This window comes from Carcharodon carcharias, chromosome 11, assembly GCF_017639515.1.
Source record: "Carcharodon carcharias isolate sCarCar2 chromosome 11, sCarCar2.pri, whole genome shotgun sequence".
Classification (NCBI taxonomy): Eukaryota; Metazoa; Chordata; class Chondrichthyes; order Lamniformes; family Lamnidae; genus Carcharodon; species Carcharodon carcharias.
Window position 1 is genome coordinate 125,547,220 of NC_054477.1, and position 15,438 is coordinate 125,562,657.

At 41.8% G+C, this 15,438-nt stretch overlaps 1 protein-coding gene across 4 annotated transcripts in view; it reads left to right on the top strand.

The window, feature by feature from the left end:
• The window catches only part of uggt2 (UDP-glucose glycoprotein glucosyltransferase 2), a 437,193-nt gene that overhangs the window by 237,258 nt on the left and 184,497 nt on the right, over window positions 1-15,438 (top strand). For all 4 annotated transcript variants that reach the window (XM_041199272.1, XM_041199273.1, XM_041199274.1 and 1 more), the window contains exon 22: window positions 2,757-2,963. In XM_041199272.1, the coding sequence (XP_041055206.1) occupies window positions 2,757-2,963 (207 nt within the window). The remainder of the gene's footprint in view (window positions 1-2,756; window positions 2,964-15,438) is intronic.

A 15,438-nucleotide genomic window follows, 5' to 3' on the forward strand; every position in this document is an offset into this window, starting at 1 on the left:
TATGATTGGGTCTTGGCAGTTATTTTTACAAGGCCAGAAATGCCCCACTGTTCCCATATCTAATCAATGGGCTCTACACATTGGACAAAATTTGGTTCAGCTGTGGTTCTTCATCTCGTCACATGTCACATGCCAGTTGAGGTCTGTACATGAATATGGCCACTTGAGTAAAACACCAGAGAACATAGATATGCTTGGAATTGTATCCCAGCATAGAGTTAATATCTTCAAGAGGCAAGGAAAGAAAATCGGAAGGGGGGAAACAAAGGCCTAGGTTTTCGCTACGAGAGATAGACTCTCCATCATGGCAAAAAATGGCTGGAGATTCTAAGCCCCACCCCGAATACGGCAATTCCAATTTTCACAGGGGTGGGACGGGAGTCAAGCCAGGGTTTGCACATGGCATGTTTTCCGGGAATGCATAATTAATGCGGTGGCATTGGGATGATACAGCATGAAATGCAGCCATTGTGGCCGATGGGTATAACGTTTTTCCTGCCCGTTACTGCACTTAGTGCAAATCTGGGACAATTCCTCCCAAAGTAGCAGAGCACAGAAACAGGCCTTCTGCTCTGCTCACCTCAGCACCCTTTGCAGCCTCTGCACTCATTTTGGGAGCAGTGAGGCCAACTTTCAACCCAGCTCCCTGCCCACCCTGGAATGAAAATCCCAACTGCAGGTGGCCATTTTTAGAGGTTGGGTTTGCAGAGTGGAGAACTCTTCTGTCTCTGCACACCCCAGCCGGACGCTTAAATCTGGGCTAAAGTTCCTGAATAGCAATTATTAACAATACTGCTGTAGTAAGAGTGCTCTTGTAACTTCTTTACTTAAGAAAACTTGTGCAGTTACTTTGCTTTAACCATAAATAATGAATGTGCGACTTTAAACTAGTAAGATGGAGGGAGTGATCGAATGAAATAATATGGGGTCAAATCTTCCAGTCTCTGGATCGTTAGAGATCGTAACGACTTAAGATCCACGTCGGGACCCTATGCCAGTCCTGATGTACGGATCTACATGGGAATTTCCTGAGAAGTTTAAATTTCCACTAAGCAATTCCCCTGCTCTGAGCTAGAGTTGGAGACTTCGGAGAGATCTGTGGGACTTACATGAATGATTACACAGGAAATGTTAGATAGATTAAAACCTGGTCTACGACCTGAGTAACTCCACAACCGACCTCTCAATCACCCCACTGATTCCTGGACTACCCTTCCAACCTGACCCAACCTGGCTATCCCCTGACCCTGACCCAGCTGCCCCCCAACCCAACTCACCTAACCCCCCAACCTGATCCGACTACCCACGCTCCAACTACCCACTCACCCACCTACCTACCGACCACCTCACACACCCATTTACTACCTCACCTGCCCTATCCAAACTACTCAGTACACCTACCCATCTCACCCACTCATCCACCTACTCAATCACCTACTTATCTATTCACCCAGACATCCATTCACCCAAGTTCAAAGACTGGACTTTTAAACATACCCTGCAGCAGCTAGTGCCATTAAAAAGGGGGCGTGTCCTTCCCCAAACTCTACTCCGCACCGACAGAATTCCCTACGGGATGCTGTGTTGTGCATTTCTTTGACAGCCAGGATCAAAAGATCCTTGAAGAAACATGGAGCAGTGTCAAGCTAGGGGTTAGCTCAACTTTGCTGCTGCTCCGAAGGTTCAGGCCATAATCCTGAAAGTAAAGGAAGTAGGATTTGAGAGTAATGGTGAGACCAAAATGAGGAATAAAGGTAGGGTAAATGGTCAGAGAACAGATAAAGTTGTAGAAAACAAGAATAGAGTGATTGTTTAAAATAAAGTGAGTAAAATAGTTAGTAAAAATGAATTAAATTACCTGTGCAACATTCCCAAAGATCTGTTCCTGACTTCTCTTTCTGTCTTCCTCCTCCTACTGAGAACTGCTCCTGACCTCCCCATCTCTCCCACTCTATCATTCTTTCTCTCTCTCTTCTTCACCCACAATTTGCTGTTCCCTGCTTCTTATGCCCCTGCTTCTTCACAAAAGTGTTTTCTCTCTCCTTGAACTCAAACATTCTGACCGAGAACTGCCTAAAGTGTTACCACTGAGCCAAGATTAACACCTTAAATCTTAAATAGTTCTGAACTCAGTTTGTGGAGTTACCTTCTTTATGTCAACACTTAAAATTTGTGGTTACCGGATAGCAGCTCATTCCAAAAATGGAGTTTATCAGGGGTAATATTTATCAGTTCTTTCGTACATGCTGAGCAATTAATGGACAATACCTGTGGCATTGGATAGTTATTTAATATTGATAATGTTCATTCAAATGCTGGATGGTAATGAGTTCGCTAAAACTTATGTTTAGTAAGGCTTTCTAATGTTAGCTTTATTTAGCCAAATTAATTATTTTTCTAAATATCTAAATTGAAAACAAAAATAAATTAAAGGAGCATTAATATGATGAATTTCTGGCAAATAAGTAGTTGCTTTCTACAAGAACCTATTTAGAATATGAAGATAAATTGGCTGGACAAGTACAGAAGTTGCAGGTATTTTTAAAGATTTTTTTTATCACACTTCTGATTCCAATAAAAACATATAGCAACTTGTTAAATAATGTTTTGAAAGGTGTTGATGTGAATATGAAGTAGAAGTAGGATTTTTTGTCATGTGTTATGCTATGGAATTATGTGTCATTCTTAACAAAGTAATAAAATACATTACGGGGTGTTTATGAAAGTGTCAACATTAATTGTGCTTTTTGTTTCAGAAAGTAAGCAGCAATATTCGAATAGGAGTAATAAATAATCATCGGGCTGAAGTAACAGAAGATAATACTTCTATTGCAAGAGCTATTTGGGCAGCACTTCTGACACAGAATGGAAATATCGCAAGGAACTTCATTACTAAGTTGATCAACGAAGAAACTGTGGAAGCACTTGCATCAGGAGCAAAAATTCTGGAATTTGCTGTTAAGGTTAGTAATTTTAGGTTTTTATAACATTTATATACTTATTGAATATGTACATGTGTGTGTTTGTATATTAAGATTGAAGTCAGTGTACATTTTGAAGTTCTTACAACTGTCCAAGAAAATTTGCTATTTCATTGTTTATTATAATGTCTAATTCCATACTGTAAAAGACAGATCGCTAGTAAGTTGATTGGTCAGTAAGTGCTCAGTCTAAGGGACAACATGTGAGAAACCAGCTGAGGACAGGTAAGTTAAGGTAGGTCGATAAATAAAAAGAAATAAACTTTAAAATAACAAACCAAAATTTGAAAACTTTAAACTTAAAATCAAACAATAAAGATATAAAAAGCAATGAAAATAAAGTAATTTAAACAGACATCTAAAACACATACCTTGTGAAGCATATAACCTTTAGTTGTCAGTGGTACTAACATTCAAAAAACACAGTAAATTGTAGCATACATAGGAAGAAAGTAATTAAAATAAATTAACTAAATAACATAAGTTAGAATGGTGGGATAGGTGTTATGTTGCAGCTGTGGGACATAGGGCAAATAAGATTAGAGAGACGAATGAGTGGCTCAAAGACTGATGTGGGAGAAGTGGGAAACAAAAACAGAATTACCTGGAAAAACTCAGCAGGTCTGGCAGCATCGGTGGAGAAGAAAAGAGTTGACGTTTCGAGTCCTCATGACCCTTCGACAGAACTTGAGTTCGAGTCCAAGAAAGAGTTGAAATATAAGCTGGTTTAAGGTGTGTGGGGGTGTGGGGGTGGGGAGTGGGGAGGGGTGGGGGGCGGAGAGAGAGAGAGAGAGAGAGAGAAGTGGAGGGGGGTTGTGGTTGTAGGGACAAACAAGCAGTGATAGAAGCAGATCATCAAAAGATGTCAACAACAATAGAACAAAAGAACACATAGATGTTAAAGTTGGTGATATTATCTAAACGAATGTGCCAATTAAGAATGGATGGTAGGGCACTCAAGGTATAGCTCTAGTGGGGGTGGGGAGAGCATAAAAGATTTTAAGATATTTAAAAATAATGGAAATAGGTGGGATAAGAAAAATCTATATAATTTATTGGAAAAAAAAGGAAGGGGGAAACAGAAAGGGGGTGGGGATGGGGGAGGGAGCTCACGACCTAAAGTTGTTGAATTCAACAACTTTAGGTCGTGAGCTCCCTCCCCCATCCCCACCCTCTTTCTGTTTCCCCCTTCCTTTTTTTTCCAATAAATTATATAGATTTTTCTTTTCCCACCTATTTCCATTATTTTTAAATATCTTAAAATCTTTTATGCTCTCCCCACCCCCACTAGAGCTATACCTTGAGTGCCCTACCATCCATTCTTAATTAGCACATTCGTTTAGATAATATCACCAACTTTAACGCCTATGTGTTCTTTTGTTCTATTGTCATTGACATCTTTTGATGATCTGCTTCTATCACTGCTTGTTTGTCCCTACAACCACACTCCCCCCTCCACTTCTCTCTCTCTCTCTCCGCCCCCGCCCCCCCCCACCCCCAAACACCTTAAACCAGCTTATATTTCAACTCTTTCTTGGACTCGAACTCAAGTTCTGTCGAAGGGTCATGAGGACTCGAAACGTCAACTCTTTTCTTCTCCGCCGATGCTGCCAGACCTGCTGAGTTTTTCCAGGTAATTCTGTTTTTGTTTTGGATTTCCAGCATCCGCAGTTTTTTTGTTTTTATCTCTGTGGGAGAAGTGGGTTCCAGTTCGTGGGGCACTGGCATCAGTACTGGGGAAAGTGGGGGCTGTACCATTGGGATGGTTTACACCTAAACACTGCTGGGACAAGTGTCCTTGCAAATCACATAATTAGATAAGTAGAGAGGGCTTTAAACTAAATAAGAGGAGTGAGGGATCAAGCTTGATTAGAGGTAGCAATTCAAGATGTAGAGTCAAGACAGGAGAGCAAAATAGTAACATGAGAAATGAGGGTCAGAGAATAGCAGTAAGGGACAGAGAAAAAAAAACCTAAGAATACATCAACAGTCAAGACTAGAAGTTACAAAGGTAACAAAAAGACAAAACTGAAGGCTCTCTATCTGAATACACGTAGCATTCATAACAAAGTAAATGAATTGATGACCCACATTGAAGTAAATAAATATGATCTGATAGCAATTACGGAAATGTGGCTGCAGGAAGACAAAGATTGGGTCCTTAATATTGAGGGGTAAATGATATTCAAGAAGAATATGAAGCTAGGTAAAGGTGGAGGGGTAGCACTATTAATCAAAGAGGGTATTGATGCAATAGTTAGAGATGACCTTCGTTCAGGAGATCAGGATGTAGAATCAGTTTGGGTGGAAATGAGGAATAGTAGGGGCAAAAAGTCATTAGTGGGCGAGGTCTACAGGCCCCCTAACAGTAGCCACATTGCAGGACAAAGTATTCAAAAGAAAATAGTGCGTGCCTGTGATAAAGGGACAGCAATAATCATGGGTGATTTTAATCTACACATAAACTGGAAAAATCAAATTGGCAGCAGTAGCCTGGATGAGGAGTTCTTAGAATGCTTTCGAGATAGTTTCTTAGAGTAGCATGTTCTGGAACCAACCAGAGATCAGGTTACATTAGATTTGGTATTGTGTAATGTGACAGGATTAATTAATGACCTCAGAGTAAAGGTGACCACTATATGATTGAATTTTACATCCAGTTTTAAAGGGAGAAGAGTGGGTCTAAGACTAGTATCTTAAACTTAAATAGGTGCAACTATGTGGGGATGAAAGCTGATCTAGCTGAATGAACTGGGAAACTAGGCTAGAGGATAGATCAATAGAGAAGCAAAGGCAAACATTTAAGGGGATAGTTCAGAGTATTCAGAGTAAGTACATTCCTACAATAAAGAAAAGTTCTAAGGGGAGGACCCACCATCTGTGGTTAACTAGAGATGTTAAGGAAAGCATCAAACTTAAGGAAAAAGCATACAACTCCGCAGAGATGAGTGGCAGGACAAATGTTTGGACAGAATATAAAGATGGCAGAGAATGACTAAAAGGTTAATCAGAAGAAAGAAATGAGAGTTTGAGAGGAAGCTAGTTAGAAATGTAAAAACAGAAAAGCAAGAGTTTCTACAGTTACTTAAAAAGGAAAAGAGTAAGTAAAGTGAGTGTTGGTCCTCTAGAAAGTGACCGTGGGGAGTTGATAGTCGATAATAAGGAAATGGTGGAAGAAATGAACAAATATTTTGCTTCTGTGTTCACTATAGAACACTCCAATAATAGCTGCAAATCAGAGGTGAATGGGAGAAAGGAACTTGGTGAAATTGAAATCACTAGGGAAATGGTACTGAGCAAATTGATGGAGCTGCAGGCTGGCAAGTCTCCAGGTCCCGATAGACTACACCCTGGGGTGGTAAAAGAGGTGGCTAATGAAGTAGTCGTTAGTTGGTGTTAATTTTCCAAAATTCACTAGATTCTGGAAAGGTTCCATCGGATTGGAAAGTAGCAATATAACCCATTTATTCAAGAAGGGAGGGAGGCAAAAAACAGGAAACTATAGGCCAGTTAACTTGATGTCTGTTACGGGGAAGTTATTAGAATCGATTATTAAGAAGGTTATAGCTGGGCACTTAGAAGAGCTCAAGACAATTGGGAAGAGTCAGCATAGTTTTGTGAAAGGAAAATCATGTTTAACCAATTAATTGGAGTTTTTTGAAGTAACATGTGCAATGGATAAAGGGGAGCCTGAAGACATAGTGTACTTGGATTTCCAGAAGGCATTTGATAAGGTGCCACAGATTATTACAGAAAATAAAAGGGCATGGTGTAGGGAGTAGCATATTCGCATGGATAGAAGATTGGCTGGCTGGCAGAAAACAGAGAGTATGCATAAATGGGTCTTTTCATGATTGGCAGGATGTGACGAGTGGAGTCCCACAGGGGTCTGTACTGGGGCCTCAACTTTTTACAATTTATAACAATGACTTAGATGAGGGGAGTGAGGACATGGTAGCTAAATTTGCAGATGACACAAAGATAGGGAGGAACGTATGTTGTGAAGAGGCCATGAGGAAGTTGCAGATGGATATGGATAGGTTAAGTGAGTGGGCAAATGGAGTTTAATGTGGGACAATGTGAAGTTGTTCGCTTTGGAAGGAAGAACAAAGAAGCAGAGTATTACTTAAATGGAGAACGGCTGCATAATTCTGAGGTGCAGAGGGATCTAGGTGTTCTAGTGCATGAGATATAAAAAGTTAATATGCAGGTACAGCAAGTAATTAAGAAGGCTAATGGAATGCTATCCTTTATTACAAGAGGGATTGAACATAAAAGTAAGGATGCTTTGCTTCAGTTATACAGGACATTGGTGAGACTGCACCTTGAAAACTATGTGCAGTTTTGGTCTCCTTATTTAAGGAAAGATATAAATGCATTGGAGGCAGTTTAAAGAAGGTTTTCTAGATTGATACCTGGAACGTGTGGGTTGTCTTATGAGGAAAGGTTGGACAGACTGGGCTTGTTTCCATTGAAGTTTAGAAGAGTGAAGGGTGATTTGATTGAAGTATACAAGATCCTGAATGGCCTTGACAAGGCAGATGTCGAAAAGATGTTTCCTCTTGTGGGTGAGTCCAGAACTAGGGGGCACTGTTTTAAAATTAGGGGTCACTCTTTTTGGACAGCGATGAGGAGAAATTTTTTCTCTGAGAGTTGTGCGACTTTGGAATTCTCTTCCTTAGAAGGTGGTGGAGGCGAGGTCATTGAATATTTTTAAGCAGGGGTAAGTAGATTCTTGTTTGACAAGAGGGTCAAAGGTTATCGGGGTTTGATGGGAATGTGAAAGTCGAAACACAAAAAGATCAGCCATGATCTTACTGAATAGCAGAGCAAGCTTGAGGGGCCAAATGGTCTACTCCTGTTCCTATTTCTCATGTTCTTATCAACTAAGAGTCAAATGTCACCATGAAAAATTTGAAACCTTTCTTTTACTGACATGTCTAGTAAATAACTTAATTTGCAACTCTCTTGCAATATGACAATGAGGAATGCTCACTGCGTAGTGTAGGTTAGTCTGAATACCCCTATTAGTCTCGTAAGACATAGGAGCAGAAATTAGGCCATTCAGCCCATCAAGTCTGCTCCGCCATTCAATCATGGCTGATAAGTTTCTCAACCCCATTCTCCCGCCTTCTCCCCGTAACCTTTGACCCCCTTACCAATCAAGAACCTATCTATCACGGTCTTAAATACACTCAATGACCTGGCCTCCACAGCCTTCTGTGGCAATGAATTCCCTCGATTCACCACTCTCTGGCTAAAGAAGTTTCTCCTCATCTCTGTTCTAAAAGGTCTTCCCTTTACTCTGAGGCTGTGCCCTCGGGTCCTAGTCTCTCCTACTAATGTAAACTTCTTCCCCATGTCCACTCTATTCAGGCCTTTCAGTATTCTGTAAGTTTCAATCAGATCCCTCCTCATCCTTCTAAACTCCATCGAGTATAGACCCAGAGTCCTCAAATGTTCCTCATATATTAAGCCTTTCATTCCTGGGATCACTCTCGTGAACCTCATCTGGACCCTCTCCAGGGCCAGCACATCCTTCCTGAGATATGGGGCCCAAAATTGCTCACAATATTCTAAATGTGGTCTGACCAGAGCCTTATAAAGCCTCAGCAGCACATCCCTGCTTTTATATTCTAGTCCTCTCGAAATAAATGCCAACATTGCATTTGCCTTCCTAACTACCGACTCAACCTGCAAGTTAACCTTAAGAGAATCCTGGACTAGGACTCCCAAGTCCCTTTGCACTCCAGATTTCTAAATTCTCACCGCATTTAAAAAATAGTCTATGCCTCTATTCTTCCTACCAAAGTGCATGACCTCGCATTTCCCCATGTTGTATTCCAACTTGCTGTACACCAGCTTGCTGCTGTAATTCTATAATTACAGAATAGTACAGCATAGAAGGAAATATATAATGCTAGAAATGCTCAGCCCGTCACACAGTGCCTATGGAGAGAGAAACCTAATGTATCAGGTTGATAAATTTTAATCAGAATTGGAAAAAATAAAGATGTGGGTTTTAAGCTAGTACAGAGACAGGGAAAAGGAGGGCGTGAAGAACAAAAAGGAAGGTCAGTTTTCACACATACGCTGGCAATAGTCAGAGACTAAACCAGTCTGTTCATTGTGTCTTATGTTACACCAAGTCCCATTCACCTATCACCCTTGCTTGTCAATTCACTTTGGCTCGTGGTCAAGCAATGTCTTGGTTTTAAAATTCGCATCCATATTTTCAAATTCTTCCATGGCTTTGCCCCTCCCTAACTCTGTTAACCCCTCCAGCCCCAACCCCTTTAAGATATCTGTGCTCATCTAATTTTAGACTCTTGAGCTTCCTTAATTTTAATTGCTCCGCCATTGGTGGCAGTGCTTTCAGTTGCCTGGGCCCCAAGCTCTGAAATATCCTCCCTGCAACTCTTTACCTCTCTTTGCTCCTTTAAGACACCACATATAACCTATCTGTTTGAGCTTTGTTCATCTGACCTTTTTTTATGTGGCTTTGTGTAATGTTTTGTTTTGTAATGCCTATTCAAAGTATCTTAGGATATTTGATCAGGTGCTTTACAAATTCAAATTTCGTAATAGGCTGGCAAGTAGGGGCAATTGCATAACCTGAAGTCCGTTATAGCAAGGAGGATCACAGAAGTACTTTGTGCCAGCTCTTTCAAAGAACAATCCAGTTAGTCCTTGTCATAAAGTTGATCTTCAAACAACTTTTCTTAGTGGAAACATTTAACTTTATTTACAAATAGCAGCAGTAACTACACGTGTGCAAGAAACTCCTTAACTAAAGAAGGACTCCCTTGAAGAGGCTCCCTACCCTGCTAACTCATTGCCTGACACAGATCATGTGATCCCACAGCACAGGATTCTTCTTAAAGCTATATCAGACGTTTATCAGAACTATAATTACTACATTCCTCCCCTTTACCTTTATGTACATTTTGTATTTACAAGGATATTTATCTCATGACATTACAATGTTTACACAGGTCATGAAATTACAAGTTCTGCCTTTCAGATGGTTTCCTGAATCGTGTGGAATGTTGCAGCTCCACAACTTCAGATTCTTTGGCAGGAACCACATTCTCTGGAACTGTATTAATATCAGGTACCTCATTAGGCACATGCAGTTCAGTGTCATCCACTCCAACAGAGACATCAGGCATGTCTGTCCTTGGCTGAGCCACTTCAACAAGAACCACAGGTTTAACAATGGTTACAGGTGGGGTATCTCTCTTTTTCTTAAATGATCCACATGCTTACAGGTGATCCGGCCCTCCACTTGCACGGGTACGACAATGGTCCGGTCACAGAACACACTTACCAAGAACAAAGAAAAGTACAGCATAGGAACAGGCCCTTCGGCCCTCCAAGCCTGCGCCGATCATATTGCCTGTCAGCTAAAACATTTTACACTTCCGGGGTCCGTATCCCTCTATTCCCATCCTGTTCATGTATTTGTCAAGCTGCCTCTTAAACACCACTATTGTACCTGCTTCCACCACCTCCTCTGGCAGCGAATTCCAGACACTCACTACCCTCTGCGTAAAAAACTTGCCCCGCACATCTCCTCTAAAGTTTTCTCCTCTCACCTTAAATCTATGTCCCCTAGTAATTGACTCTTCCATCCTGGGAAAAAGCTTCTGACTATCTACTCTGTCCATGCCACTCATAATTTTGTAAACTTCTATCAAGTCGCCCCTCAATCTCTGTCGCTCTAGTGAGAACATTCCGAGTTTCTCCAACCTCTTCTCATAGCTAATAACCTCCAGACCAGGCAGCATCCTGGTAAACCTCCTCTGCACCTTCTCCAACACCTCTGTATCATGCTGGTAATGTGGTGACCAGAATCGCACGCAATATTCCAAGTGTGGCCTAACCAAGGTTCTATACAGCTGCAGCATGACTTCCCAGCTTTTATTCTCGATAACCCTGCCGATGAAGGCAAGCATGCCATATGCCTTCTGACTACCTTATCCACTTGCATTGCCGCTTTCAGTGACCTGTGGACCTGTACACCCAGATCCCTCTGCCTGTCGATGCACTTAAGGGTTCTGCCATTTACTGTATAATTCCTACCTGTATTAGACCTTCCAAAATGCATTATCTCACATTTGTCCGGATTAAACTCCATCACCATTTCTCTGCCCAAGTCTCCAACCGATCTATATCCCGTTGTATCCTTTGACAATCCTCTTCACTATCTGCAACTCCTCCAACCTTAGTGTCATCTGCAAACTTACTAATTAGCCCAGTTACATTTTCCTCCAAATCATTTATGTATACCACAAACAGCAAAAGTCCCAGTACTGATCCCTGTGGAACTCCACTAGTCACAGCTCTCCATTCAGAAAAGCACCCTTCCACTGCTACCCTGTCTTCTATGACCAAGCCAATTCTGTATCCATCTTGCCAGCTCACCTCTGATCCCGTACGACTTTACCTTCTGTACCAGTCTGCCATTAAGAACCATGTCAACGGCCTTACTGAAATCCATGTAGATAACATCCACTGCCCTTCCATCGTCGATCATCTTTGTCACTTCCTTGAAAAACTCAATCAAGTTAGTGAGACACGACCTCCCCTTCACAAAACCATGCTGCCTCTCACTAATAAGCCCATTTGCTTCCAAATGGTAGTAAATCCTGTCACAAAGAATCTTCTCCAATAATTTCCCCACCACTGACGTAAGGCTCACCGGCCTGTAATTTCCTGGATTGTCCCTGCTACCCTTAAACAATGGAACAACATTGGCCATTCTCCAGTCCTCTGCGACGTCACCCGTTGCCAGTGAGGATACAAAGATTTCTGTCAAGGCCCCAGCAATCTCCTCCCTTGGCTCCCTCAGTACTTTGGGATAGATCCCACCTGGCCCAGGGGACTTATCCACCTTAATATTCTTCAATACGCCTAACACTTTTTTGATCTCAACATGATCCAGGCTGTCTACACACTCTTCCCTAGACAAATTGACTGCTAAGTCCTTCTCTTTGGTGAATACTGATGAGAAGTATTCATTTAGTATCTCTCCCATTTCTTCTGGCCCCACACACAGATTCTCACCTCTGTCCCTGAGTGGGCCCACCCTTTCCCTAGCTACCCCCTTGCTTTATCCATATGTGCAAAATGCCTTGGGATTTTCCTTAATCCTGGTTGCCAATGACTTTTCATGACCCCTTTTAGCCCTCCTGACTCCTTGCTTAAGCTTCTTCTTACTTTCTTTATATTCTCCACGGGCTTCATCTGTTTTCAGCCTTCTAGCCCTTACGAATGCTTCCCTTTTCTTTTTGATAATCTCACAATATCCTTCGTTATCCAAGGTAACCACTTCGGTCCTCCACCAAAATTCCTTACATATACTGCTTCTTCAACAGTAAATTGTCGCTCACGACTATGCAAATCATGAGTCACTTTTTGATTCCCTTGACTTTTCTCCACCTTCCCCTCCGAATTGAGAAGTATCAGGCTTAGTCTTGTATGAAGACAGCGCCTCATCAGTAATTCTGCAGGTGTTGCTCCTGTTGTAGTGTCGGGAGCATTCTGTAGTGAAATTGAAAACGAGCAAGTTTGGTGTCCAACAAATCACCTGGTGACTTTTACCTGCCTTTTATTGTTTTTTTCAGAACCTCCTTCCTTTCTGTCTTCTTTCTAGCAGAGTTTAGTCTCGTCCTTCATTTTGACTTCACTGTCGGTCAGACTTCTCTCAGGTGAAATCTAAACTTGCCTTAGTTCAGTGGTTGAGCTAACCATGACTTCATTATCTACTCGCATCTTGGAAAGTTCTACCATTTTTCCTTTCAAGGCCTCTTTAGCTTCATTCATCTGATTCTTCAGCTCTTCTGTCTCCTTCTTGTATCTGTTGGCTTCCTTCTGGAATCCTGAACATTGTCTTCTCTGCCAACTGGTTCTTCAGTTTGTTCAGAGTGATGTTAAATTCTTCCTGTTTCTATTCGCAGTTTTTCAGAGGTACAAACTTTGACCTCAGGGATTCTTGTCATATGTGAAGGTCTTTTAAAAAGGTTTTCCTTTTCTTTGTGAAGCTCACTTGCTTCATCTTGAATTCTGTAATTCAGCACAATCTCCTGAGTTTCTTCTGCTTTTCTTCCATGTCGTTGTTTTAGACAATTTTCATCTCTTCAGGTTGCTGAATGGCTACACACTGCTTTTTCATCTTGTTGTGGTCCTTGGACTCTCCAGCCCCTTTCGAAAATACCTTGCCTTGTTCCATTTCCAACTCAGGAACTCTTCCTGCTTTGTTTGGAAATCCCAGTGGCCAATCACAGTTAATTTCCCTGAACTAATTTCAACCTAGAAGGCTTCGTCCTCTGCTTTCTAATACCATCACTGGTAGCTATGCCGATTGGTGTCTAATATGAACAGTTGCTCTGGTGATACCTTTGTTACGACTCACTGAGTCATAGAGGTCTACAGCAGAGAAAAAGGTCCTTCGGCCCATCGAATCTGCGCCAGTCAGACACGTACCTAACTATTCTACTCCCATTTTCCAGCACTAGGCCCATAGCCTTGTATGCCATGGCATCGCAAGTGCACATCCAAATACTTCTTATGAAAGTTTCTGCCTCTACCACCCTTTCAGGCAACGAGTTCCAGACTCCCACCACCCTCCGGGCAAAAAAGTTCTTCCTCATATCCCCTCTAAACCTCCTGCCCCTTAACTTAAATCTATGCCCCCTGGTCATTGATCCCTCCACCAAGGGGAAAAGTTCCATCCTGTCTATCCTATCTATGCCCCTCATAATTTTATACACCTCAATCATGTCCCCCCTCAATCTCCTCTGCTCCAGGGAAAATAACCCTAGTCTATCCAATCTCTACACATAATTAAAACTCTCCAGCCCAGGCAACATCCTGGTAAATCTCCTCTGCACTCGCTCTAGTGCAATCACATCCTTCCTTTAATGCAGATTCCAGAACTACACTTTACTCTAGCTGTGGCCTAACCACCATTTTATACAGTTCCAGCATAACCTCCCTGCTCTTATATTCTATGCCTCGGCTAATAAAGGCAAGTATCCCATATGCCTTCTTAACCACCTTATCTACCTGCCCCGCTACCTTAAGGGACTGGTGGACATGCACACCAAGGTCCCTCTGATCCTTGATTCTTCCCAGGGTCTTACCATTCATCGTGTATTCCCATGCCTTGTTTGTCCTGCCCAAGTGCATCACTTCACACTTATCCAGATTAAATTCCATTTGCCACTGATCAGCCCATCTGACCAGCCCGTCTATAATCTAAGGCTATCTTCCTCCTCACTATTTATCACTCCACCGATTTTCATGTCATCCGCTAACTTACTGATCAGCCCTCCTACATTCAAGTCAAAGAGCCCATGGGTGAATTGCAACAATTGTTTATTCCTGTCTGGTGCAAAAGTAAAACAGGAAAGGTAGCCAAACTATGGCTTACAAGGGAAATTAAAGATTGGTATTAGTATTAGATGCAAGGAAGAGGCAAAAAGTTGGCCTAAAAAAAAACAGACCTGAGGATTGGGAGCAGTTTAGAATTCAGCAAAAGAGCAAAGGAGGACCAAGGGATTGATTAAGAAGGGGAAAGAAGACAACGAGAGTAAGCTTGCAGAGAACATAAAACGGACTGTAAAAGTTTCTATAGGTATGTGAAGAGAAAAAGATTGGTGAAGAAAAATGTAGGTCCCTTATGGTCAGAAACAGGGGAATTTATAATGGGGAACAAAGAAATGGCTGACCAACTAAATACATCCCAGAGTACTCTAGAATTTTCCCCACTACTGACGTCAGGCTGACTGGTCTATAATTCCCTGTTTTCTCTTGCCTTCCTTTTTAAATAGTGGGGTTACATTAGCTACCCTCCAATCTGTAGGAACTGTTCCAGAGTCTACAGAATCTCGGAAGATGACCACCAATGCATCCATTATTTCTAGGGCTACTTCCTTAAGTACTCTGAGATGTAGATTATCAGGCCCTGGGGATTTATCGGCCTTCAATCCCATCAATTTCCCCAATACCATTTCCCTACTAATACTGATTTCTTGCAGTTCCTCCCTCTCACTAAACCTGTGCTCCCCAATATTTCTGGTATGTTATTTGTGTCCTCCTTTGTGAAGACAGAACCAAAGTATGTATTTAGTTGGTCAGCCATTTCTTAGATTTAATAGCTAAGCACGTGGAAAACAGTGGCAGAATCGGACAGAGTCAGCATGGATTTATGAAAGGGAAATCATGCTTGACAAATCTACTAGAATTTTTCGAGGATGTAACTAGTAGAGTTGATGAGGGGGAGCCAGTGGATGTGATTTACTTGGACAAAGTCCCACATAAGAGATTGGCGTGTAAAATTAAAGCGCATGGGATTGGAGGCAGTGTATTGAGATGGATAGAAAACTCGTTGGCAGACAGGAAATGAAGAGTAGGAATAAACGGATCTTTTTCCGAAAGGCAGGCAGTGCCT